This window comes from Colossoma macropomum, unplaced genomic scaffold, assembly GCF_904425465.1.
Source record: "Colossoma macropomum unplaced genomic scaffold, Colossoma_macropomum, whole genome shotgun sequence".
Lineage (NCBI taxonomy): Eukaryota > Metazoa > Chordata > Actinopteri > Characiformes > Serrasalmidae > Colossoma > Colossoma macropomum.
Window position 1 is genome coordinate 23,090,532 of NW_023494803.1, and position 27,241 is coordinate 23,117,772.

Here is a 27,241-nt window from a genome sequence, read left to right on the forward strand (position 1 = left end):
ATAAAAATATGCAGATGTTTATGACATTAAATAAATAACCCAGTGTTTTCTGCCACATCTGTATTTATCTGTATATTGGCATGGACACTTGTAATAGATGCCATTGAGTGATTGCTGAAATGTTGAGTCAGTTGATACACTACAAGGAAATGATGTAATTATCGTCCATGGTGATCAACCTTATGCTACAGATACAGCACATAGACTGGTTTAAAAAATGCTGGAGTGTTCTTTTAATGCCCTGGTACTGATTAACTTGTATTTTATAACCATATCCATTATAAGGTTTTTGCTTTGAAATGAGTAAATTACCTTACGCAGTGTGGAGCTTTGAGTTGGGCATGGGCTGTTTATTAGCACCTAGGGACGTCTGCTTTCCTAGAGCCATGGTAGAATGTTCTTATCTTTAATCATTTTTGCACAGCCCAGTTTTTAAAGCTGGATAGAATTTAGCCACTATATAGCCATAAAGCCGTGCTGCTTTGATTGACTGTTCCCCACAGGACCCCGGGAGCCCTCAACAGGCCACTTGTGAGACCCTTTAGAAAATGGCTGCCAGGCAGCCCCTCACAGGTAAAAAAAATAACTTTGGAGCTCCATTTTCCCACATTCAGAGTCCTTTCCATTGAGCCTGACACATTCTTTATTCCTCTTTCTGAGGGGGAAGCGGAGAGAGGGAGAAAGAGAGAAAGACCCCCTCCTCCCTCGCTCATGTCCGTAATGGCACTGTCATGCAGAAAGACTGCATTGTGTGGGCCTGGATCCTGTTTCTCCCGGGGCCTGTAATTAAGAAGGGATTGCATGGGCTGGGATATTTGGGTGCTTGCTTCGGGGGAAGGGATCGGTCTGGTTTGGTAAACTGTCTACAAAGCGCATAGTTGGACCTGCCCTGCTGCTGCTGTCCTGGAGCCCTACGCACTCTTACTGTTCAACACCCACACACAACCACAGAGTGCCAGCTCAGGCCCAGCTGGAGCTCACCAGAAAATGCTGTCTGCTCGGCATACGTTCGGAGAGGAAGAGAGAGAAAGGGAGAGGATCTCAGAAAAAAAGGAAACCTTTTGTTTAGCGTTGTCATTGTAGCATTCAGTTTGCTTTTCTCCAGTTACCAAGGTGATCCTTAAGAAGTGTGCTCTCCTTTTGACAGAAGGAAACAATAAAAGGAGGTGAGAAAGCTTTGGGCCAAAGGCTGTGATGTCAGCGTGTGTGTTTCACCTTCTAGGAAATGTCAGTCTGAGAAAGGCAGAGCAGAACACAGTCCTGGCTTAGATCCTCCAGATACTTTGGCTATTGTTGTAGTACATTGTTTGGCAATATTAGACTGTCTTCAACTGCTCCAGCGCTGTCTAGTCTGCAGAGTTTCTCTCTCGCTCTCTCTCTCAGTTGGGTGGTGTGTGAGAGCTGTTGTAATGAAATGTTGTTAAAGTAAAAAAAGAACAAGGCCTTGTGCTGGAAAACTCCTTCACAGACGAGCACTACTACACTTTACCACAGATGCAGAGAAGTCTGCAGGTCAGCTGGTAGAGAAAACAAATGCCAAGCCTGTTTCCATTATTGTTTGTTGGTCCACCACTTACACTGTAATCAAGAAGACTTTTTCATTTAAAGAGTGTCTTTTTCTCTCTGTCTTTATATCTGTAAAAGTTCATTAAGTTTGTTGTAACCGACTCCATTTCGTTACTGGTTCATGTTTGGTTGATCTTGGTGTTCTCTCTTTTCTCCTTTCGCTCTCTCTCCCTCTCTCTCTTTCTCTTTCGCTCTCTCTCTTCCCCTGTGTTTCTTCCTGTCTGTCTTTTTTCACTCTCTTATTCTCTCTTCTCTCTCTCTCTCTCTCTCTCTCTCTCCCTCTCTCTCTCTCTCTCTCTCTCTCTCTCTCTCTCTCTCTCTCTCTCTGTGGTGCAGGTTGGTACAGTGGTCTGTGGGCACAGATGGCAGAGGTGATGGAGGGTGGTGCAGTGGGTGCAGTGGTGACTGTGTCCGGTGCCAGTGTGGATTGGCAGAAGAGATGTGTCGCTCTGGAGATGCAGCTGCTCCGCTTCCGACTGCAGGCGGGCAAAATCCGGCAGCTACTGGCTGAGAAGGTATGTAGTGTGGCTGTGTGTGTGTGTGTGTGTGTGTGTGTGGTGGTAGGATAATTTAGCTATGCTTGTTGATATTTCCACACTCAAATACTCGTTTTTCCACACTCACATACTCAAATACAATATTTTAAGTGTTTTTAGTTGTCTGTCTGGCGGAACAGATACACTTCCATTTCAGTAATTTTTTGTTGCACACTGGCTCTGCTAGACGTGCTTACAGCTGTCAAAATGCAAGCCTTTTTTTCCTACTTGTGTGGTAGATGGATAAAGATCACACTACTTAATTATTTGAGATGATCTCTCAAACTTTTTAGCCTCATGATATAGAATCAGAATCAGAATTTTTATTTGCCAAGTACCAGATGTACAAGAAATGTTATACCATTTTACCACAAACTTTTCACTTACCGATTTTCTTGTAATTTCTCATTTATCTGTGCTCTTTCAGCTTCAGTGGCCACATAGAAAGTGGTGCAGTTTGTTGCATTGAGGCAAAGTGATGTGGATGTCTGGCATACATTTTTGATGCATTCAGTTAAACCAGCTTATTTATTTAGTTAAAAATCCATGTACATACCAGTGACTGTTATATCTAATGGCCTTTGATCATGAAATTTATTTAAGCTATATTATCTGTAGCTTAAAAAAGACTAAACTTCCAAAAAGAGAAATGAATTCTCACATAACAAACAAATACTTGAGTATCCAAATTATTCGGGCCAGCCCTGCTTTCCTTTTTTAGATTTTTATTTTTTTTAAACCATTTGAGAACACCAGCTGTGCTTTACACTGTATAAATATGTTTTGAAAAGCAAACCTTTCAGGCTAAGCTTGTGTTTTTTTAAGTTACATTAACAGATGGTGAGGTAACATTTTCTCTTTTTCGTGTGATGTTACTGTTTTGTAGATGTGAATATTTCTTACTACAGCACTGATGCATATTAAATTTGGCTTTCTTAGCTTAGTTTAAACTGGCATAGTGCTGTATGTGCTTTTAAAGCATTATAATAACAGTCTCTTCTGCTCCTTTTGCCATACTTGTCCTCCTCTTCAGGCAGAGAGTAGTTCTCCTCCCTTCTCCTTTACTTTCCTCTCTTCTTCCCTGTCTCCCCCGCACACACTCATGCTGCACTGACCTCGCTGGTGCAAGAAACGGTCAACTGTGTGACTTGGCAGGGAGCCCTGCAAAGAGAGTCAGGGGACACAACTGTGTGAATGTATACTTGAGTGAATATACAGGTGTGTGTATGTGTGAGAGAGATACAGTTTTATTGAAAGTACAATGGTGTATGTGTCCATCTCCGTTCTAAACAGTGGAGCAGGAGAAGCTCTTAACCCCATAAATGGCCAGGGCCCACTGGCAAGCCTAGTTTTATTACACACTTATATAGCCTAAGAATAGCTCAACCAGTTTGCATTGAAGTTCCTGTAGTTACTGAACAATAAGCCATAGTGTGTAATAAGCCTGTGATTTTAAGGGGTTAAAGTGGAAGAGCAATACTCGGTGTTAGATACACTTGTGGTCTTAAGGATGGAAAAGACTTGATATATAAAATAGTCGGTTCACCATAATCATGTGCATAGTGATACTCATGTTTACACAGATGATAAGAGTCCCAAAAGTAACAGTGCTGACAGGACATTCGCTTTATGGCTTTTGTTTTTGTTCATCTCAACTAGGGAGTGGGCCAGAGTCTCTCGCTATGTGTTTGACTCTTTAAGGCTGTTTCTCCCTTTAAGCTTCTTGTCCTGTAATTAAATTGATTTTACAGTGCTATTGTCATATTTGTTTTGGTATGTAAAAAATATTTTCAGATTTGTGAATTTTTATTCTGTCTCACAAACTATCGTTTCGCATATCGCTGAATGGATATATACAGTCAGAAATTCAAAAATAATTCAAAGATATGGATAAAATGGGACTCCTAACAACTTTGTGAGACCATCAAAACTGTCACCATCAGATAAACAGTATGTAAAGCTTTCATCTTTGAGAGAGAGAGGAGAAAATCAACAGACAAACAGAAGAATTTGTGTTACAACCCTGAAACTAGACTGGACTGATTTGTTTACATTTGAGATCTTTGGAAATAACAGAAGGCAGTGTTTTTCCTGAGGAAGCCATAAAAGACTCTTTTATGGAGTTGGTGATTTGTTTTTTGATTGAAGGCATCATGAATGCTGATAAGTACAAACAAATTTTAATACGTCATGCAGTATCATCTGGAAAATGTTTGAGATTAAATTCGTTCTTCTGCAAGATAACATCCCCAAGCACACTGCTGAGAAGATCATGGCATATTTATCAAATAAATAAGCTGCTGGTGTTCTCAGCACAATGAAGTTGCCACCCCAGAGCCAGGGCCTCAACGTCATTGAATTTGTTTGCATGGCTGCACACAGAAAACTCCAGTTTCTCATGTCGATACATTTTACTGTGCCCAACATTGACCAGCACATCCCAACTATTATGGTGGCAGGATATAATGAGTTAAAGGAGACAAAAGCATTCCTTAAATGTATTACAGCTGATAAATTAGGTAGGGAAAGGTTAAAAGTATGTGTGTACCTTCTTTCTATAGCTCTCTCTTTTTCCATCAGCAGGATGTTTGCTGTCTAAACACAGTTCACAGTGATAAGGTCTCCTCGTGGCCTGCATCAGGTCTTTCACTCCTCTCATATCATCTATCCTTCCACCCCCTCCAGTTAAGGGCAGGATTAAATCTTACCCTATCTGGCTCTCTGTGTATTTTGTAAATGAGGATGGAGGGAGTAGAGAGAGAGAGAGAGAGAGAGAGAGATGTTGATATTGCCAGAAAGACTGCTTCTCACACTTCTCCTCTGTCTCTGCAGGCCAAGTTAGGAGTGTTTTACACATTGACCCACTTTGCAGCTTGAGAATAGGACCCTGGCATGTGACAGGGGAGTGAGCGCTCGGGGTTTTGGACTGAAATGATTTCTGTGTCATCTGCTCAAGTGGCAGCACATGACTGCTGTGACTACAGAAAAGTGCACCACTACTGACGACTACATAGAAATACAAAATCAATGGTCGGTAAAATCAGTGGGTGGTCAGTGGTTGGACAGGTGGTTGGATAACTATGGACAATGTGTGAGAATGCTCTGATTTTACTTGTGGAGACAAAATATAGATAAGATGAAAACCTTCCATAAAAGATGGTTAAATTTTCATATTCTTAACTATTTCATGTAATAACTTTCTGCAAGGGGGCTTTTAGAGGCATTTAATGCTTTGGACGTCTGGTTCCTGTCAATACCACTGTGAACAATTCTGACTTGGCAAGTTTCTCTGCAACAAAGCATTCCACGTCAAACCGATCTGAATGGCTTTGTTTACATCTTAATAATTAAGTCATACAGAATTTGTCGAACTTCCCTTCGAGTTTAGACGTAAGAAAAAGCAGTTATGTTACTACATTAGTCAACCTAAAATTAAAGTGATTTTTTTTACCTTGTTAGTTCATATCATGGTCTTTTTAAACACAATTAATCATACCATACCATGTTTTTAGGATGACATTCTTATTTTCTCTTAATCTTCAGTCAAAATGTGATGACTATTGCCCTGCCTATAAAATGTCTTCTGAGCTTGGGATGGGGAAAAATATTACCCAATATCATGTTTCACCTCCCCCCAACTAACCTCCATCAACAGCATTATTCTATCTCTGTACCTCTGTCCAACTCTCTCTCCATTTCTGCCCATATTGCCCCTTTGTCTCCAGTCTTCTTTCTGTCTCGGCCTGGATTTAATAATTGAGCTTAGTTTAGAGCATGGCTGTATGTGAAATGGTTAATGATTGCTCTGCTAGGCAGCAGTTTCACTGTGGAAAGGGTTATGCTTTAATAGAGGACAGCAGTGGATCAGTTGCAATGCTCTTGGCACCCAGACCCAAACATGCGGTATTCCCCCTGTTCTCACATCTTTATTTTGATTTCCTTTTCTAAACAGGACAGTAATATATCTTATGTTTTGAATGGCATGAATGAATTTTGCTGTTTTAGGAGTTAGAGGTTAGATTTAAGCCAAAAATACAAGCCAGCCTAATGTTCCCAGTGGCAACTGCAAGTGCAGTTGGTAAATGTCCGACATGCCTGTGTTCGGCCTATTGGCCACCTGTCCAACGTACAGCCTGGCCTCTGCTGAGTCAGGAAGACAGGAATAAATGGGCTTTAGCTTATCTTGTGTCTTAATTGTGGCTGATGTTGGTATTTTTGGAAAGTAAATGTTGTTGGGTATCTTTCAGCCTTTAACCTTTTAATGCTGAGTCAGAAAGCGGCAATTCCCGCCCTTCAATCTAAAGTTCTTCTTGAATAATGTAATTTCTTAACACTGTGGTCTCATTTAGAAGGTAAAATTCTTGTTTTCTCTTAATCTTTAATAAAAATGTAACGAGTTTTGCTGCCTTTTTCAACATTTTCTGATTGATGGCTACATTGCCACATAGCAGTAGGTGTGGAAAAAATAAGATTAACCAATGATATCATGTTTCACCTTCTTTCTCTCACCACCCATCACCATTCATCAAGTGAAACACCTCAACTAGATTAGAAAACTCCCTGATAGACCATTAAATACATCACAGTATGGAAAATGTATAATTGCTAAAATATAAAATCTTATATATAAATGTTATAATTTCCCATTCACATTGCATCCGTTACAGTCCAGCCATCGGTAAAGGCAGTGTTATGCTTCTTTTATGTAGTGATAAACACAATAGCACACAGAAAACTCCAATTCTATGTGCTGATACATTTCACTATAGGTGACATGGACATACACCTGTCAACTTCTCTGAGGCCAGATTTTAAGGTGCTAAAGGGGACAAAAGCCGAGTCTCTGGCTATAGTGCTAGCAACATGTTAGGTCTTTATTAAAACTTGGTGTTTAAATTTATATATCCTGTTGAGTGTTCACTCTGGTGCAGTCTGCTCATTTTTTTGGTGAATCATGCCTCAGTTGAGGCCTAGTGTCTCATTTACCGTGATTAAACTGCCTCAGTAGCACTTAATGCACAGTGAGTCATTGCTCATTGCAGAGGGCTGTGGTGAGGCGAGTGCGTGGGCCTCAGTCCAGCACTAATTGTAATTGGTCTGTGTGCGTGTGTATGTGAGCCTGCTAGGGGACTGGTTTACGGTGGCAATCCTGAAGACTGATCTAAGACCGGGTATGAATGAGGCTTAGATCTGATCTGAAAAGATCCAATTTCATGTTCACACAGCTGTGAAAGAATCAGATTTGTGTCCCATTTATGCAAAGAAATCTCATTCATACCACCTCAGTCCTCTAATGTGAATGTGTTCATACATGGTGAGGGCATTCTGGTAAGCCTTGGCCTAGGGCTGTTGGAAGTGGGGCAAGGGGATTGAGAAACAGGAGAGGAGAACAAAAGTATAGTGGAACAAAGCAGACAAAGCTATGGTCATGCAGAGGGAATTCATTAGTCCTGCTTTCTGCTAGGTCACTGAGCCCAGGAAAGGGAGCACTGCCTCCAGCCCCAGGAACATGTGTGTGTATATGTAGTTTTGCACTGTATTTTTAGTTAAATCTGTAAATCTGTGTGCGCAGTGCTTTGCAAATGTCAGAGACCATCTTTTCGTTTGTTCAATTTCCAGTCAAAATGGCTGTTCAATTTTTATTTTTTAGGGAGAAAATGTAGGACAGATATTTAACAAAAAATTACACAAAAGCCTCCAACACCGAGCACATCAGTGCTGTCAGTGTTTAATTTGTACATTTGTTTTTACTTTTGTGCACCAATCTGCAATTGTTCCATCCTTACAGTCTTATAATCAATTTTGTCCTCTCAACAAAAGTTGTTGTTAAAGGAGTCACTGTTATTATGTTAGTGTTAGTGTTCAAAGAGACACTAACATTCATGCAAGCAAGTACCCAAACACACCTCAGCTGCCTTGCAGATTTTTCCCATGTACATGTAAAATTGCTAAATAAGGTATTTCTGATTAGATATAAGATAATTCACTTGCATAACAAAGGGTAAAGTCAAAGGAAATTATGTGAAAAAGGAGTTTCCAAAAGTTTAAAAAATGATTAAAAGATACTGAGAGAATGGGACTACTAACAACCATGCCAGACCAGATAGACCATCATAACTGTCTCCATCAGGTAAACAGTACTTAAAGTTTTCATCTTAGAGAAAGAGGAGAAAATCAAGCTCCACTCTTGCATTAGATCTGAAAAAATCCACAGGTGTTTCTGTCCATCCTTCCACTATCAGAAGACAACTTAACACTATGGGTCTGAAAGGATGTGCAGCTTTCAAGAAGCCGTTACTTAGAAAAGGAAATAGACAGAAAATTTGCAGTAGAACACCAAAACTGGATAAACTGTAATAAAGGCAAAGGATGGACACTAAATACTGAAAAAGTATCAAATTATGAAAAAGTATTCTAGTTCTGACTAGAAATTAAACAAATGAAAAGGTGGTCTCTGACTTTTGAACACTACAGTATGTGTTTGTGAGTAGTGTGTGTGTGTATGTGGAGTATAGCATGTTTAAAGAAGTCCTATGAAAGCAAGTTTTAGAATTAAAAGTATGCTGCAGAATCTTTTCCCACATCTGTCTTTTGAGCTCTACCTACAGACTCACTGGTGCCAAGAGTTTACTTTAACATGCCTTTAACTGCACGTTCCTCTTTAGGTGTATAAAAACAGCTGATCCCAGCACAGATTAGCATTCATCTGAGCCACTTTTCTCTCTTTTGTGCTCACTTTCTCCTCTACTTATGTTTAAGATGTGGGTTTCTTTCCAACCATAAAAAGCTTTTATAAAACTCTATATGCCGTACAGTCCTGTAGTTGGGAAAAGTTCTTCATTCCCAGTTAAAAGCCTGACAAATACAAGCTCTGCTTCATCCTAAACCGTCATCAGTTGAACATCTGTGCTCTATATGTGTTCAAGTGTGTGTGTGCAACTGTTGTGAGTGATGAGTGGGAGGTAAGTTTATAATGGCGAGGTGCAGTCAGACATGCCCTGACCACCTCTCTCCTGTCAGCTGGTCATGGTGGTCTGCTAGAGTACTGTGGCAGACTGTGGTGGGAACATGTCCAGCCTTGCACTGATAAACCACAGGCTAAATTTAGTGCCGTCCATTGACTGAAAATCAGTTTAAAGGTTAACAAGGACCCTTGCTCAGCATCCACGACAGGTGAACCTCTCACCTTTTATTTTGATTTTATTTCATTCCTCACTCTCATACAGCCATATGCAAAGATTTGAACACCACTGGTCAAATTACTTGTTTTGTTGATTGTCTAAGTGAAAAGAATTTCCACAGAGAACAAACCAAAAAATGCAGATTTCTGCAGATTTTAGTGCACAATTTCTATTTATTTGCTAACATATTGTAAAAAATGAAACATAAGGTATAAAATGTTCTGTAACTTTGGCACAGGCCATATTTTATGTTTTTTTTTTTCGAATGTGAAACACGGTGGGTTCATGGTGTCCCGAGAAAATCCAGTTTTGTTTAAATCTAAAAAAGATTTCCTATGGTGTAAGAAACCACAAAGTCTGTGTGAGATTACTTGACCCCTTGTCATGGTTTGAGGGAAGTGTGATGATTTAGTTGTGCAGTTTGAATGCTGCTAATTGGTTGGGTATAGCCATGACTTGCTAGCTGCATTAGCCTTACAGCTTATAGAGCAAAACTGAAGACAACAAACATGTCTTGGCTGATCGATAGGCATGTCGCCCTGGATTTTGAATGTCTGTCCAGGTAAAAAATTTATTCCATTCCTGGAATCCAAGCATTTTCATATGTTATGTTATTTTTTGTGCAATTTTTTAAAAATGATTTTTTAATAAACCATGCAACCAAGTACAAAGTACAAACAACAAAAAAGCGCGGAGCAACAATGTGAGAAAAATAATGAGATGTATATATGGATCCATTATTAACTAAGACACTGTTCTAATATGAATGAGAATATTCTGTATAACACAGTAAGAGTGGGGGAAGAGGAAGAAATGGCGCACATTTAGTGGGTTCATATGTTATCATTTATTATGAAGTTTAAACAGCTTCTTTACATCCAGTCAGACTATTTATAAAAAACGGGTTTGGTTCAGACTGCCCTCAATATAGGCGCTAAATGTTTTGGAAAGGTGCACGGCTAGTGACGTGTTTAGGCACAAGGCAGCACTAGTATGTAGGTGAGCATAGCTACCTGTACACTGAATTTAGTAAAAAATCAAGCCACTGTTCAAGTACCCATGTTTTTCACAGGCCTGAGGTGGCAACCCTACTGATCGATTATATTTGGGTGTAAATGGAAAACTGAGCAAATTTTATGTTTTTGCCTAAATATTCCTTTAAAATCAGTAATACAAGATCGTCCAGTTCAAGGTACTTTACAAGCAGGTTTAAATCACCATGGCGTTCATGTGTGTCTACGTGCAGATGCAAGAGCTGGAGCAGAGAGTGACCGAGGCTGACCAGCGGGCTGAGAATGCTGAGAAACAGGTACGATCATTACAGCGGACTGTCCTCTTCAGCTAGAGCTGATTAGTGCCTGTCACTGCTAAAAAAAAGGCTTCTCATTTGGTTCGTTTCTCCAACATGAGCCTAATAAACTGCCTCATCATTTAAACTTGAGGCTTTATCAGCAAGGGAGTGCTCACTCAAAGATATGGCTAATCTTCTTCACTCAAGGTACAAATAATGGAAGAGAAGCTTAAATCAGCAAATGTGCAACCCAGCGAATCAGAAAGCTCCTTATACAGACGATATCAAGAGCTGACCAGTCAGATGCAGGAGAAAGATGTGATGATGAAGAGACTTGAAACACAGCTGGAAAAACAGGTATGTGGAGATTAGAGGGAGACAGATGGCCATGTATGTCCATAAAACTCACAGGCAGGGATGAGCCTGACCTTTTCAGATGCACAAAATTGTTTTCTCCTCCTCCTCAGAGTCTGGTTCGGGCCCAAGAAGCCAAGATTATAGAGGAGAAGGCAGCCAAAATCAAAGACTGGGTCACATTCAAGTTAAGAGAAGTGAGTTATGTGTTAGGTTGTACAGTTACCATACTAGCTTTTCTCTAAAACATTTTAATGAAATATTTTATTCCTCTTACTTTCTCTTTTAGATGGAGATAGAGAACCAGCAGTTAAAAATGGCCAACCTGAAGCAGGCGGAGCAGATTGTCCTACTCCAGGACAAGCTCCAAAGTAAATACACAGCTCTTCATCTTTAATGCTCCATTCTACTCTCCTCTTTTTTTAAATAAGGTCTTCCCTCATAGATCTGGCAGGAAACTAACTGACTGACTAACTGCTATATTTACTAAACAGTCTACAAAATCAAAATATTTAGTGTGTGAAACTGGCTCCACTCATGCAACTGATCTGTTGTGACCTGCTGTTTAAATTACATCAACTGCAAACTGGCTAATTTCAACATCAGAGGTGCTAATATACACTTTCACTCACAGCACATCTAAAACTGCTGTATGCAGGAGAAACTGAGAATGGCTCGATTCTGTCTAGAAGAGCTAGAAGTTTTGACAGGAAATGAGTCCCAGCTGCTAATAGATGAGCAGTTTGGAAAATAAGTGTGAAGAAAATAAATGCAATTGGAATAACTAGTCTGTGGATACACAATAAAAAGACCAGCGTGACCATCTGTCTGGCATTTCGCAAGACAGTTCTGAAAACCAGTACAAACAAAACAATTTCCTACTTTTCAAATAGGGAGAAACTAAAAATATTTTATTGTGTATATTTTTGTAGGTTTTTTTATTAGATAAAAACATTAAAACATTACCATTTACAGTGTGTAAAGCCTAAAAATGACATATGTAGTTCATATAAGGCCTTGTTCCAATGATCATACTCATTCACTAAAATATGTCATTGAGGAAATGCCATTGACCGGGGGGAAAAAAGAGAAAAATACATACATTTTATGTATATTCCACATATGCACTTCAGATTTTTGGCCATTTTCATACATTTTAAATATATTCGATAAATACACATTGTATCTTTTTTGTATGCTAAGGTGCAAGAGCTAATGTGCACCTTAAAGTGAAAGAGAAAGAGACAGTAAAAGAAAATTGGTAAATGCAGAAAATGAAGTAGAATTATGTTATATGCAGAATGTTTTTGCCTAAATATTGCAGAAAAGCTTGCTTTTAATAAGAAATCTGTCTTCTCTCAAGCCTTTAGTGAGGTTGGCATTTCTAAAATAATTATGCATCCTTCTTTTGGCCTTTAAAATCGTGCAGTTTTTCCAGTGAGTTCATAGTAGTAAATCAGTCCACATTGATATTTATAGCCTATTTTATGCCTCAACAGTTCCACAGCCCAAAATGCATATTCCTTAAGCCAGACACACTAAAACCTGCAGCTCAGTGGTGGCCTCTGTGCATAAAATAGCTCCACAAAATGTTTAGTGCTTATAGCCCTAAATGACTCACTCACTCGCTCAAGGTTTAGCAGGCTAAAGGTTGTCCACACTGGGGAGCTGTTAGCACTCCAGAAGCTTTGTTTGGACTTTTTTCTGTTATGGGAAATGTTCAATTGACAAAAGCCACTATACTTCTGCTACGTGTTGAGATGACAAAAACCAGCCCTGGAGATGCTATGAAAGAGTGGTACTTTGCACCAGTGACTCTGTGTGTCATTATTACAGATCTGTTTCAACTGATATTTCAAAAGCTGTGGTCTATTATAGCTCTGCTGGAGAGACCCACGTCTCCTGCTTCTCCCCGGTCTCCAGTGCTTGATGCTCACCTGGTTCCTTCCAGCCCTCTGCACCCCCCCAGCTGCCCTGGAACACCCCCAATACAGGATGAGGGCTGGAGACTGACAGGCTCACGCATGCCTTTGTCCAGTTTTACTACAGGTACACTGCCCATGGACAGCTTGAGGACACGTAGCTTTCCAAAAAACATTCTTAAATAAACAATAATGTTTTCTTTGCAATACCTTACAGAAAGTTACCTTGTTTATTTAGAGAAAAGCATACATGGAAATATTTCATTGCTATTATAAGAAAATTCATTTTGTTCTAATTTTTTTCACACCATTGGAAAACACCAGCTGCCCTTTACAATGTGTAAATATGCCATGATGAATGGACCAATTAAAATAAAATTTAAAAAAGGAAACATTACAAGTCACATTCATTTCTTCTTGAGCTATTGTTTCAGATATGCAACATTTTCTAATGACATCTGCAATTGGGACAATAGCTGAAATGAACTAAATCTCTCTTTATAACTATAACTGCTGAAAACACTTTTCTTTTTATGAACAGTGAGAAATGCCTGGGTGAAAAAACTGCAGTTAAAGCAGTTATAGCTATAGTTATAACTAAGAGAGGGATTTCTTTAAGCAGGTATAGTTACTCTTGTGCACGTTATTTAATTATTGTCATAAATATTTGTGATTTGTAAAAATATTGTTTTTCTTTAAATATACCTAGTTAAACTTTAACTTTGGTTAGACTTACTTTTACATTTATTCAAAATGTTTTAAAAAGCTAGATGTCCCCAGACCTTTCATGTTTAAGGTACATCTTCCTGTTTACTTGCCCATCACAACATACTGTGTAAATGTGCAATGTTTGACCTTGTCACAGTAAGTGTTTGTGTGTTTGCTGCAGATGCTAAGCGGAAGGCTGTGGATGGTTTAGACTCTCCTTACCACACTGCACCCAAACACCTGCCTTTACATGACAGAGGAGACAGTTCTCTGAAGCCTGGCCTGGACAGAGGTGATCCTATAGCAACAGAAGAGCAAGATGGGCTAGAGCCTTCTGTGGCTGTGCCCCGGGAGAGGGGAACTGGAGGAGGTTCGGACAGAGACCACTCCTCTGACGAGCTCAACAGCAAGTTCCGCTCTCAGCGCCTTCGCTCTTCTTCCTCATCATCTTCCTCTTCCTCCTCTGCCTATGAAACCACTGGCCCTAGTGGCTTTGACACACCTACCCCAACTCCCAAAAGCCCTCTCCCTATGTGTATCCCTTCCTCTGTGGGCCGTGGTCCTCAGTCAGGCACCAGTATGACTTTGCCCAAAGTGCGCACCCCTCTGACACCCCGGGACAGCATCCAACTGGTAAAGAAGCACCACAGTCAGCCCCAGCCAGGCCTGGAGCGCCTCCACCAAGTCAACGTAAGCATAGATATTGGATCCTGCCTAGCCTTGTCATGCCGCAGCCTGGCCCCAGCTTCTGTATCGACACCGGGAGTGGAGGAGACTGACATTGATGAAGGACCGCCCGAGAGCATGGAGGGGGTGGTGGAAGGGCCAGCTGCAGAAACTGTGCCCCATGATGGAGTCTCGTTTGTGGGATTGGCTGAGGAGCTGGAGATGCTTGATACGGAGGCTTTGAAACCACCAACACCACCTCTGCACCGCTTTCCTTCCTGGGTAGGATAGGGAACAAGAGAAACTAGGGATGTGATATGAAAGATGAAGGAATAGTGATAACAATGCATTGAAGATAGTAGGCACTAATTAGCATGCTCTCAATTGCATCATGCTGACTAAACTATCCTTTAACTATCCTTTAATGGACAGTTCCTTTAATATACCTGCTATATTTAGCCTGGGCCAATCCTTTGTCAAGGATCCTTTATTTACTCCTGGCACATGTTCAAAAGTTGAAAAGCCTTTGAAATGCTTGCACTGGGAATAGAAAACAACCCAGCATCCATTTAAAATACCTGTAGTGCCAGTGATTTCACTGTGGTTAAGCCCCTTTTGTCATAATATAGTTAACCTAGTAGCATATAAAACGTGAGGGCACAGCAAACAATTGGGTTTCATCAGCACATTCAATATTCAGAAGTAAATGCAGGCTACATCACACATGTTAGAACAACTTGAAATGTGAAAGTATTCAAGACAATATAAAATTGTCAGTTAAAAAAAAATAGTGCAAAAACACAAAACATAGTTTAAATTGTGTCTCATCTTCCTCACACTACACATGATGTGATTTTACAGTACCATTTTCAATGAATTATATGCTTTGTATATGATACGTTAATTGGCTTGGTTTTACTAACGTAAATCGACATTGTGGGCTTGTGCTATGTATGTAAAGACAAATATCAGCTCAGGGCTTGGTATCAGCTGATAATCAGTATTAAATGACTCAGTTTACGATTACGAACAAGAAAATTTAAACTTGAGACTAAAATGTATTCTGTATTTATAAAAAGCACAGACTGAATCAGACAAAGCTTATGCTCACTCCTGCGTTGTTATTGACTGTCATCTTGTGTTCTGCAGGAGAGCCGCATCTATGCAGTGGCAAAATCTGGCATGAGAGTGTCTGAGGCAAGCCCTGGAGCCAGAAGTACAGGGAGAGGTCAGATAACCAATTATTAACAAATACCAGTCCAGCATTAACCAATCACAATCATTCATCTCTCAGTCACCAAACAGTTACCAGCAACACCACTCCATCACCAGCCCAAGCACCACACCCCACTCACATGGTGCCATCGTAAACAGATGTGCTTTGGGGGGGGATTGTGCTAGAATGTGTCTGTGATTTTGCTCCTCTTGATCTGTCAGTGAGAGGCCAGGGTTTGTTTGATGTCACTTCCTTTCACCTGGGGGAACACATACACACCTGTGCAGGTGAGGCCACCATTCATTGAAGCTTTTAGAAGCTTTTAGAGGAGTGTCAGAGTACAGGGTGAGAATGGAAAAGCTTCTTTCTAATTAACCTTGATGAAAGGACGAAAGCAGTATGTAATTATCACTCCCTCCCCTCCTTCTCTCTCTACCAACAAAGAAGAGCAATCTGTAGAACTGGGTTACAGATTCTTAACCTGATCCATTGCCCTTAAGAGTCAAGTTCCAAAATGAATCCAAAGCTGGATTAGTTTTACCAGAGGGTGTTCTGCAATGTAATTTGTGGGATTTGACTGTCCGATTTATACAGGATATAGGTTCTATGTCTTTTCTCCAAATTCCCACAGAAAAACGTAAAGAATTAAAACATCAAGGCCTGGATGTACATTTCAGTGAGGTGCCTCACTCAAAAACAATAACAACACTGACATTACAGACATTACATACTCCAGACAATCATAAGCTCTGTTCACACTTTTTACTTGCGTTATCATTTTAGCTGGTCATAAGTGGACAGTGAGATGTATAGTCATTTGCAAATGTCATCTCCATATGCCTCGAGTATGTTTTCAGTCACCACATGTGATCAGATATTGTGACTGGAGGAAGGATGCCACACACACTTTCAATTGTATTCAAAAGTTTGAACATCCCTGGTAAAATTACATGTCTTGTTCATGTTCTCTAAATGAAAATAAGTTACACATCCTCTACAGACAACAAACCTAAATATTACATTATTCAGCAAATTTGCTGAAACATTTGAGAAAAAAAACATACAACAATATTTGCATAGGCCACAGTTTGTGTTTGTTTTTTCCAATATGTTACATTTAACAAATAAACAGTAATGGTGATATGAAATGTGCAGGTGTTCTCTAGTGTTCTCTGTAGAGTAAGTACTTCCCTGCATTTGTAAGCAGACAGAAATGTACAGTGAGTAAACATTTGTAACTGCTTGTACATGTGCATCAACAAGGTGTTGATGCACATGTACAAGCAGTTACAAATGTTTAAAGCGCATTTATGAACAAGTGGGAGAGGAGATGTAGAATGCAGCTGCTTTTGTTTCTGCTGTGATGACATAGTTGATTTATCATTCCTTCAGGATGCTTTTCACGTTCACACTACAAATATGTGGCCATATCCGTCCCTGATCACCTTCAAAGGTGATTTAAATGACACATTGGGCCCTGTGCACACCTGTGTTTAGCTCTGTCCACTTATGATCAGATCACCCAAGATGTATGTTAATACCAGAGATGAAAGGAGCCAAAGGTGTTTAGAATATGAATATTAGAACCAGCTTCTTAAAACCTGGGGTCATGGCTAATCTCAGCAGGCAGGAAGCAGTGTTGGACACCTTGTAGAATGTATTGTCTATTTTTCTTACTGTGACAGTCTGCTTCACTGATGTTTTTTCTTGTCACATTCACCAAGCACCATTCAGAAAGGTCTTTTCATGAAGGTCTTTAAAGTCTTGATAATCTTAATCATAAGCAAGACATGTAGGCAGTACTTCAAGTAACACTGAATCAGTGAGATTATTTCATGATACCTTGTAAGGTGACAGCATTGACAACTATATGTAATATTGTACTGTGGCATATGGTACTGTATGGGCGATCCTATATATAATTCCTAAATATAAGGCCTAATATTCGCCATTAACAGCAAGTATGAGCCATTAACTATGGAAAATCATCAGTTGATCTATGTATTCTTGCAGTTTAAAGCAGAGATTTTTTGTATCTTATTTCTGAATGTAAATACATCCCTAAACACGCACCAATTATTACTAGCATGTTACACATACATAACTATATGCTGAGAAGCCATGGATCAGTCATAGTGCAATGCTGCCGTAGCCACCTTAGTGAGACTCCACCAATTCATTCTCTACCAAGTGGACAGGACCAAATTCCTGTCATGTTCTTTCTTGCAATCATGGTTCATGTCTAGCTGTATTTTATCCAGAAAAGCTAGGCAATGCAAAATGTAAAAAAAATGACTTTGCTCTACTGTATTTTTCAGTAATGTTCTTTTAGTATTGTCTTTCTAAATGTCATTTTTGATTAATTGTACTCTGCAGTATCCACTCTGCCTCAGTACCCTGCAGCTGGTCCTTTCACACATCTCATCTACAAGAACATCAGTGTGCCGGTCTACTCCACACTCAAAGGGGTGAGACAGTGCATTCATATTTTTATCTTAGTGCCTACAGTTCATCAGTTGTCACATCAATAAGGTGTCCATTGGTAGAGGGTGAAATTGTCTTCACTGTATGCCGTGTATGTGTGTTCTGTCCCAGAAAGCCACTCAGATCAGTAGTGTTCCTCTCCCTGATGATGACTCAGGTTCAGAGGATGACAGCAGCTCGCTGGCCAGCCTGCGCACATCAGCAGTGGGGCCAGAGAGAAAGGGCAGCACCCCTGGAAGCCCTCGTGCTGTGAAGAGAGGTAAGGAAGTTTAATGCTACTTGGGATATGTTACTTTTACCAGGAAAAGTTCTGTAACATAATCTGTTAAGGATTTGACTATCCAGTTTGTATGGGATAAAGTTTCCGTAAATAACTCAGATAAATTGAGATATCGGTGTTATGCTACAGGCAGCATGCTCAATAACAATAACAATACTGCTGTGTCAATAAAAGGTTTTGTTATTAAATTACAGTAAGGTCAAGTGTGCAGTACTACTATTATAAGCTTGTAAAAACTACAGATGTTGCTGATTAATACTAGATTGAAAATACATATCTTATTGCTAATTACTTGAATTATAAAAAATTCTCATGTAAGACTAATCCACATAAGCTATAAAAGGGCTTATGACTATCTAAAATTCCTTTCGACCCATTTATTAATTTCCAGAAAAGTTGCCGCCTTCTCTGGGCCTGAGCTCATTTAAAATGGACTGACGGGAAGTGGAAAAGTGTTATGTGGGCCGACGAATCAAAATTTGAAATTCTTCTTGGAAATCATGGACGTTGCGTCCTCCGGGCTAAAGACCGCTCAGCTTGTTATCAGTGCACAGTTCAAAAGCCAGTATTCATGATGGTATATGGGGGCATTTGTGCACATGGCATGGGTAACTGGCACATCTGTGAAGGCACCATTATGCTGAACGATGTATACATGTTTTGGCAATATATGCTGCCATTCAGACGTTGTCTTTTTTAGGGAAGGCCTTGCTTATTTCAGCAAGACAATGTCAAACCACATTCTGCATGTATTACAGCAGCATGGCTCTGTAGTAAAAGAGTCCGGGTGCTAAACTGACCTGCCTGAAGTCCAGACCTATCACCCACTGAAAACATTTGTCACATTATTAAACAAAAATATTTTCCTTTAAAAAATATGAAAACATGATTTGCAAATCATTGCATTCTATTTTTATTTACATTTTGCACAGCATCCCAACTTTTTTGGAAATGGGGTTGGCAGTGCTATCCACAGAAAGTAAAGGTTGGACTAGTAGTGGGTGGTATAGCCAAAAACCATCATATAATTCAAGTTTCTGATGGTTTCTGTACATATATTTTGAAATAAAAGCATTTCAGATGCTAAAATCTACTTAACAGTGTTAACAGTGGCTTATTGTTCAGGGATATCTTTCACTTTTTAATAAGAAACATTTTAAACAACTAAAGTAAATCTGAGACATTTTAGTGTGTAAAACAGTAAAAACAGAACTGAGCAATATATAGATAAACCTATGTCAACATTGCTTTCTAAAACAAGCCCTGCAAGTCTGGCAAAAACAGTGCTAAATGTTGTTTCATGTCTGAATTTCTCCAATGCTGAAGTTGGTTTCCTGTTTGGCAGCTTTTTGTTTTTGTTCCACCTTTTACAATTCACATGTCTCATATGTAATTGAGAATATGGTGTGTTTTCATTTTCATTTGAAATGTGACTGAAACATTGATGGGCTAACATGAGCATGGTTGTATATCTCGTTATCTGTACTTATTTGTGGGATTACTTTATAACAGTTATGACAGCTTATATCTGGTTAAGAATTTCAACCAATATACCTGGTGAACTGGTATACATTTACCACCCACATCTAGGTAGAACAATATATTAATGGAGAGAAATGAAAAGATAATGTTGTGTAAATATATATGTGAGCAACTTTTTCTTACCTCCTTTCTCTTGTTTTCTAGGGGTGTCTATGTCTTCTGTCAGTTCAGAAAGCGATTATGCCATCCCTCCAGATGCCTATTCACTGGACAGTGACTACTCTGAGCCTGAGCAGAAAGTACAGCGCACTTCATCATACTCCTGCGAGAGCGTTGGACCTGTACGTCTCCTGCTAATATAATCACTCACTTATCACTCTCTGTTTCTTGTCATGCTTTTGATTACAGTGATTTGTGTATCACTGGAACATGCAGATGTGCAAAGGTTGAGGTGCTGATGTGTGTTTGTGTTTCTGTAGGAGACTCTAGAGAAGTCAGGCTATCTGCTGAAGATGGGCAGCCAGGTGAAGGCATGGAAGAGGCGCTGGTTTATCCTGAGGAATGGAGAAATCCTGTATTTTAAATCTCCAGTGAGTAAACACTGACGCTCTACAGCACTGTGCCAGCTTTTGAGATAGTGGTAGACTTTGTTTCAAGCCCTCTGGTCTATTTCTAGTCTGTGGTGTTTGGCAGGAAAATAGTGAACAGATGGACCTGATATTCTGGGGAAATGGAGTGAGGCAGCGTAGTTGCAGGAGCAGCAGAAGAGGACATGACAGATATAATACACTGTAACAGTGGTTCTCAATAACTTTGTTCATCACCAGTCTTTCTGTCAAATTTCTGTTGCAATGGTATTGTGGTGGCACTTCCCCCTGCTGCTCTGCATATGGGGAGAGGACATTGTTTAGCTGGGGTGCCACTGGGCTCAGTTTAGTTATGGCATTGTGGAAATTCAAGTTTAGTGCACTGTATATTTTTTTAAATTTGGGTTCACTGCAGTGTCACTCTTCTTCACTGTTATCTCTTCAATATTATGAGCAAAAACAGAGTAGCTGCGTTAGAGAAGTTCTTATGCCTTTATTACAAAAAGCTACAGAACATCAATTGCGTGTACCACAATCATGAGTTCCACTGCGTATAATGTAGGGGTAAGAAATCTATGGTAGGTCTTTCCGAAGGAGCCACATATTCAGAAGAGAATTAACAGGAGAGCCACATTTACAGCAGATCACTAATGGTCTACCCATTTAAGAAGTCTCTTCTCACAACATACAGTGCATCTCTGAAAGTGATACATGGATCCCATGTGCTTGTTGACGAAGCCTTTACACTAAGCACACACAAGAAGTGTAGCACCACAAGGCAGAATTATTCTCCGTGAGCAGGTAGTGGGTACACTTACAGGACTAATGATGTGTTGTTTGGTTCCTTTGTGCTCTCAGAGTGACGTGATCCGAAAGCCTCAGGGCCAGATTGAGCTCAACTCTTCCTGTCGTATAGCCCGCGGAGAGGGAGCACAGACATTCCAGGTGAGAAACATGCACATTTCATTTTGCTTCTAAAACCCTTTAACAAAATCTGTCAACCATGAGTTTACCATCAAAAGATGCTGTAGGTAGTCTGTCTGCTTGATGTTTTAAGTTTTGTTTGAGCAGTGTTTTTGTCATAGAAATGAGTGTTTATCCTTGGAGTGTTTATATTATTGGATTACCAGAGTTGCCGTGGTAGCAATTATGTTTAATACTCTTAAGTCATTATACACTAGTTATCTAATCTTTCCACCGTTTGGAAATCCCCTTTCGGCTCTGAACTTCTGACAGTATTAATGTGTTTAATTTCTGGGTCAAAATGTAACAAAAATGGTCTGTTTGTGTGTGTGTGTGTGTGTGTGCTAGTTAATCACAGAAAAGAAGACATTCTACCTGACTGCAGACTCCCCCAACATCCTGGAGGAGTGGATCAGAGTTCTCCAGAGCATTCTTAAAGTCCAGGCCAGCGGACCCATCTCAGTAGAGACGCAAACTAAGCCCACAGTTCGGGGCTGGCTGACTAAGGTCGGAGTTCACACACTGTGCACACTAAGCCCTCTGATTGCTTAGCTGAGGGCTAGAGTTTCCGCCACAGCATTCTCAGGACACCAACTATCAAACACTTAAAGGGTTTATTTTCATTCACCCGAGAACAGCTGTTTGAAAGCATCTGATCTGGTACGATTAGACTGTAATGCACATGGCTGTTATTAAACAGGATTTGTCAGGTTTCCGGTAGTTGCTTGTCTCCGGAGTGGGAGGTGGTCTGATTAGGCCAGGCTGTTTGTGAGTGGGTGTGTGTAAAGAGGGGGGAGTGTTGATGAGGTAAGGCTGAAGAGGCTCTGAGGAAGATTCCTGGGTGACTAGCACACGTTCAGACAGAACTGAGGTCAGCATGCCTGGAATTTTACTAAAGCACAGAACCTTTTCTCAAGCTGTGTGTGCTCTCTAGCATGTGTTTGTTTTTGTACATTTTTGGGGCATAAATGTGGTGATTTCATAGGAAAATAGGGGTAACCTACAATGTGAAAACCAAGAGAATGATTTTGACTTTGTAAAGCATTTGGCACTGTTGGAATAAAACTTTGTATTGCTGAAATTTATATTTACAGAGGAAAGATAAGAGCTTCTTCACTTGTAATGTATGTTTATATACTTCAAATTGTTTGGGACCATTCTATTGGTTCATTCTTCATGAACTGTCAAATGTCAAGGGCAGCTGGCATTTTCAAATGGTGTAAAAAAAGGTTTTAATAGGATGCGACACGAAAAGTGTTTTACTGACTTACTTTCTTTGTTATTTAAGGGGGTTTAAGTTAGGTTAAGTTAGGTTTAGGATTAGGCTATACTCTTATCACATATAGGCACTGACATATTGTTGCTTTCCAAAGAAAAACGTATATCTCCAAAATAGCACAGGAGAAGGCATAAACATTCTTAACTTTTAATGCAAGTTTATGTTTTGGAGCATTTCTGCTGGTCCATTCATTATTTTTTTTTACATAATGAAAAGGTCATCTGCGGTGATGAAATGATCAGAAAATGAAAATTGAAACAAATGGAAGTACATGTTTTTTTTGGACAGTGACTATGTGTCAAAAAGGGCTTAGTGGCTGTTTTGAGTGGAAATCACATAAATAAAGGGTCTCTGAATTGTGCACAGTGCTCTAGGTACTTTAAAAATACAATACACCAGGGACATATATATTACTTCATGTCCTCACATTGTATAAAAACAGACTTTTGTGTATATGCATGCATGACCTCACCACATCAGAGGAGCGTGGCTGTGCATCTCCAACAGCTGAGTGACAGCTGAGGCTGTAATGTATGGCCTTTTCCTGTGTGAGGGCTTTGATGTGCTCTGTGAGAATCCACTGCTGTTCCTTCTCTGGCTGTAATTTGTGTGTACATCTGTGTACAGCTGGTGGTGTTGACACATTTGTGAAGTAACCATTGCCCTTCTACGTGTCTTTTTTTTTTCTCCTCACCTCTCACCTCCTTCTGCCTCTCTTACCATCTCTGTTCTTCTTTCTGCGCCTTATTTAATCTGTAGGTTAAACATGGCCATTCAAAGCTAGTGTGGTGCACTTTAATAGGGAAAGTTTTCTACTATTACCGCAACCAGGACGACAAGGTGAGCTAATTCTAATCTCAATTATTTAATATGTTGTTTTTTTTTTATTTTACTGTTTTGTCCTGTTGCCTGAAATTTTGCTGGTATATTGAGTCATGGTGTGTGTATGTGTGTGTGTGTGTGTGTGTGTGTGTGTACATCAGTTCCCATTGGGCCAGCTCCGTGTGAGAGAGGCACGAGTGGAGGAGGTGGACAGGTCATGTGACTCTGATGAAGATTATGAAGCAGGAGGGCGTGGCTTTCTTTCTTCTCACTGTACACTGGTGGTCCATCCCAAAGAGCAAAGCCCCACCTACCTGCTCATTGGCACCAAGCAAGAAAAAGTAATATTCATATTACACCACTTAGTAAATGGTTAAAACCAGAATATACATAGATGATCGGCTACAGAGGGCTTTTTCATACCATATTTTTATATCATACCTACTCATGAACATAACGCTGACTTTTAAAGTACATGTAACTGAAAGCCGTGCAAGGACCTTAAATAGAGCCTGGCCAATTTTGTGACTGATACAGATAGCAAATTTAAGGGGAATTCCACTCATTTTTCAGATGTAAATAAATCATTTAGAGTGGTTTAATGAGGAATGGTTTATTGTAAAGAGACTTACAGACTTGGATTTCCTTACAGTGGTGGTGATAGGAACCAGGGGTCGCCATGTCTACAACACAACATAGCCATTTCATTTACTATCCAAAACAGTGAACCTACATATTTTTATATGTAAATGTTGATGATGGTAAATCTGAAAAAAAAATTCTTTGGAGATTTTTTTCCTTATAATGTTCTGCATGTACCTCTCTGCCATGAATGAGTTTTAAAAAATATGTTTTTGGCCTTGAAGCTTGTCTCAGGCATAAGGCAGTGTGTTCATAACTATTCCATGTAATAACTCAGGTAATAACTGAATAACTGAAGCTTTTAGAGGTTTTAAACTCTTCAGACGTCTGGTTCCTATCACCACCACTATGAACAATTCTGACTCAATAAGCTGTTCTAGAACAGAGCATTTCACATCAAACCACTCTGAATGCCTTTGTTTACATCTTAAAAATTTAATTATAAATTAAAAAAAAATAGAATTCCCCTATAAGGAGCTAAAAATTCTACTAACTGATAATATTGGTTGATAAAATGTATAAATTATAAGCTTATTGTTCTTGTTTTTTATTTCTATTTATAGAGATTTAACAGAATTTATGTTATGTTATGCTAAAGGTTAGTTTTGGATGTTTTTTTTAAATCATGATGGTGTTCTGCTGCTGGCTTAGCTATGTTTTTTTGCTGTTAGCAGATTTTTTGCCTGTGCTGATAAATCTGTGGGACATCAACCAATTTAAATAAATTTGAAACAACAGAGTCCCTAGGTTTTGTTAACATTGTATGGGTCTAGGAAGATGTTCTAAGAAAAATAAACATCTGAGTTGCTTTTCATGTGTGAGTGTGCTCAAACTCCTTCTTCTCTGTGTCTTTCTCTCAGGACACCTGGCTGTACCACTTGACAGTGGCAGCAGGCAGCTGTGCTAGTCTTAAAGTGGGTACAGAATATGAGCAGCTGATCGGCAAACTGCTGGATTTCGGATGGAGACCCAGGTGAAAGAGCATTTTGGAGTGAACCTCTATAAAAGTATCTCTATTAAAGTGGGCACAAATGTTTGGTGTCCTGCCATGTAACAAGCAGGAGGGGTTTGTTGTGTAATGTCGTTTTAAATTAAAGCTGACAGTTTCAATGACTCCATGCAGACCTCAGACAGTGTTTATGGCCATTCCCTAGGGTTTGAAGTCAGCTGTCATGCCATTTTAATTTGTAACTGAATCTTCCCATGGTGTGTGTGTGTGTGTGTAGACTCTTCACTGTGGAAACACGAGGTGCTGTGCTTCAGTAAGGACGGCCTGCGATCACCTCTGACCACTCTGCCCTCGGAGGCACTTCAAACAGAGGCACTCAAACTCTTTAAGGTTTGCATGTTTTCTTTCTTTCACCCTCTCAGACCCCATCCACAGGTATACAGGTATTTTTGGAAATATAAGTCTTTTTTTGCTATGTGGATGTGTAAAACGCTCTTTTTGATTTTTTGGCTTATATCATGGTGTCACCTTGTGCATATTCACATTATATTTTTCTTTACTGCATTGAGCATACTTTAAGACTCAGGACTCAGAATTTAATGTCTTTGGTTGTAGCGACGATGACGATCACAAACAAGTAAGAAAAATACTCCTCTATTACACAACCGGAGAGTGAACAAAAATTTAAACGTAACACACAATTGCTTAAGTCACATTTAACTGCCTGTGGGTATTGGCTAATTAACTACAGGCCTACCTTTTACAGCACTAGGTGTAGATTTTTACAGCCAGTATTTTAAGACTGCCATTTTCTTTTTTTCCTTTACAAAAAAACCCACAGTATTGATACTGGCTAGCTAGGTATGTACTCGCCTATGCCAGGAATAAGCACACTACAATCAGGAGAAAGGGTCAAGCAGGATATGCTGTATTTACATGTTGGAAAAAATGAGTGTCACTCGATTAGTTTTTGTAGAAGTGGTGTTAAACAGCAATGGTACGCATCTGATGCCATGTAAATGCTACATAGTGATAGCTGCCAAAAATTGATGATAATCAGTGGAGAGCATCGACAGTCTGTATTATTTATTCTATTTTATTTATATTCAACATAAGTGACAAACTGTATCAACATTTTATCTGCGTCAACTTTAAATTATTAGCTAATTACTCTACAAGGCAAAATGAAATTAAAGCCAAAATAGGTGCTGAGGCATGCCTCTCCATGGGTTAAAAGCCAAAACAATTTTCTTAAAAAAAGTCAATCAGATTTCGTGCATGTTATTTATTGGATGTTATATAGCTTCATGTGTTTTGCAGCTTGTGATAATTAGTAATGTGTTTATGTCTGCAGCACACTTGCAGCTTATTTGTTGCCTGCCCATCTGCTTTTACAAGCAGCCAATAATTGTCCAAGCCCGCTAGACCCAGCTAGCCAAAATGCACCCCAACACGTGCCCACAACCTGTTGGCTGTTTACCCACAATGACCACAGTGCCTCAAAACAAATCCTGCCTGCAAATTATTTTGCAGATCACGCGAGTCCCATGGGTGAGCCTGCCTTGTGCAGATCTCTATTTAGCAAACAGAAGATTCATGTGGGCCACCCTATAGCAATAACACTGCTGAATTCCCCTTTTGTTGTAATTTGTTGATTTTTTGAGGCTTTTAGATTTAGCCGCTGTATGGTTGCATTTGCAACATGCCATCATGCCCACTCTTCAACTTTGTGCTCTACATTTCATGCAAAACACAGGCTCATAGTATGTTTCTCAAGATATTTGACCAAATTTGAAGACATTTTATAAAGTATTATTGCTTCATCCTGGGCTGGCATGCTCTTATGAGTCTTTTCAAGTTGTTTTTGTGTATATGAATGGACAATGGCAGGGTTTTTGTGTGTACAGTGGCGGGGGAAAAACATGTTTTTAAAAAAAATATCCGGGTACGTGTGGATGAGACACACACACACACACACACACACACACATATACACACGCACACACACAACCACTTTGCTCTTTCATTATGGCCTCTTATTCTATTTCTGTTCTTTTTCTGTGTTCTCTTTCTGTTACTACTTCTCTCTGTCCCTCTTACATATAAATGTTCTTTTCTTTGAGGGTCCTCTTGTTCTCTCTCCTGGCCTCCGTTGACTTACTCGTTATCTCCTCCACACTTCTTTTATTTTTTTATCTCTCCTCTTTTTTGTCCTTCATCCCCTCTTTAGGGCTGATAGTGTTGCCCAGTGTGTTCTCAGAGTAACAGAGAGAGCAGCTGTCTCTCCCACAGTCACATCAAAGGCAGAGCTGT

The 27,241-nt window shown here is 39.7% G+C and overlaps 1 protein-coding gene across 1 annotated transcript in view; it reads left to right on the forward strand.

Annotated features, from left to right (window-relative positions):
* The window catches only part of plekhh1 (pleckstrin homology domain containing, family H (with MyTH4 domain) member 1), a 51,777-nt gene that overhangs the window by 10,415 nt on the left and 14,121 nt on the right, over nt 1–27,241 (forward strand). Inside the window, 19 exon segments of the mRNA XM_036593382.1 lie at nt 1,903–2,081; nt 10,530–10,592; nt 10,782–10,931; nt 11,042–11,125; nt 11,218–11,299; nt 12,807–12,977; nt 13,740–14,506; nt 15,374–15,452; nt 17,817–17,908; nt 18,036–18,183; nt 19,891–20,027; nt 20,166–20,276; nt 21,132–21,218; nt 21,585–21,743; nt 23,275–23,355; nt 23,499–23,678; nt 24,840–24,935; nt 24,937–24,952; nt 25,206–25,318. Coding sequence (XP_036449275.1) covers nt 1,903–2,081; nt 10,530–10,592; nt 10,782–10,931; nt 11,042–11,125; nt 11,218–11,299; nt 12,807–12,977; nt 13,740–14,506; nt 15,374–15,452; nt 17,817–17,908; nt 18,036–18,183; nt 19,891–20,027; nt 20,166–20,276; nt 21,132–21,218; nt 21,585–21,743; nt 23,275–23,355; nt 23,499–23,678; nt 24,840–24,935; nt 24,937–24,952; nt 25,206–25,318 — 2,795 coding nt within the window.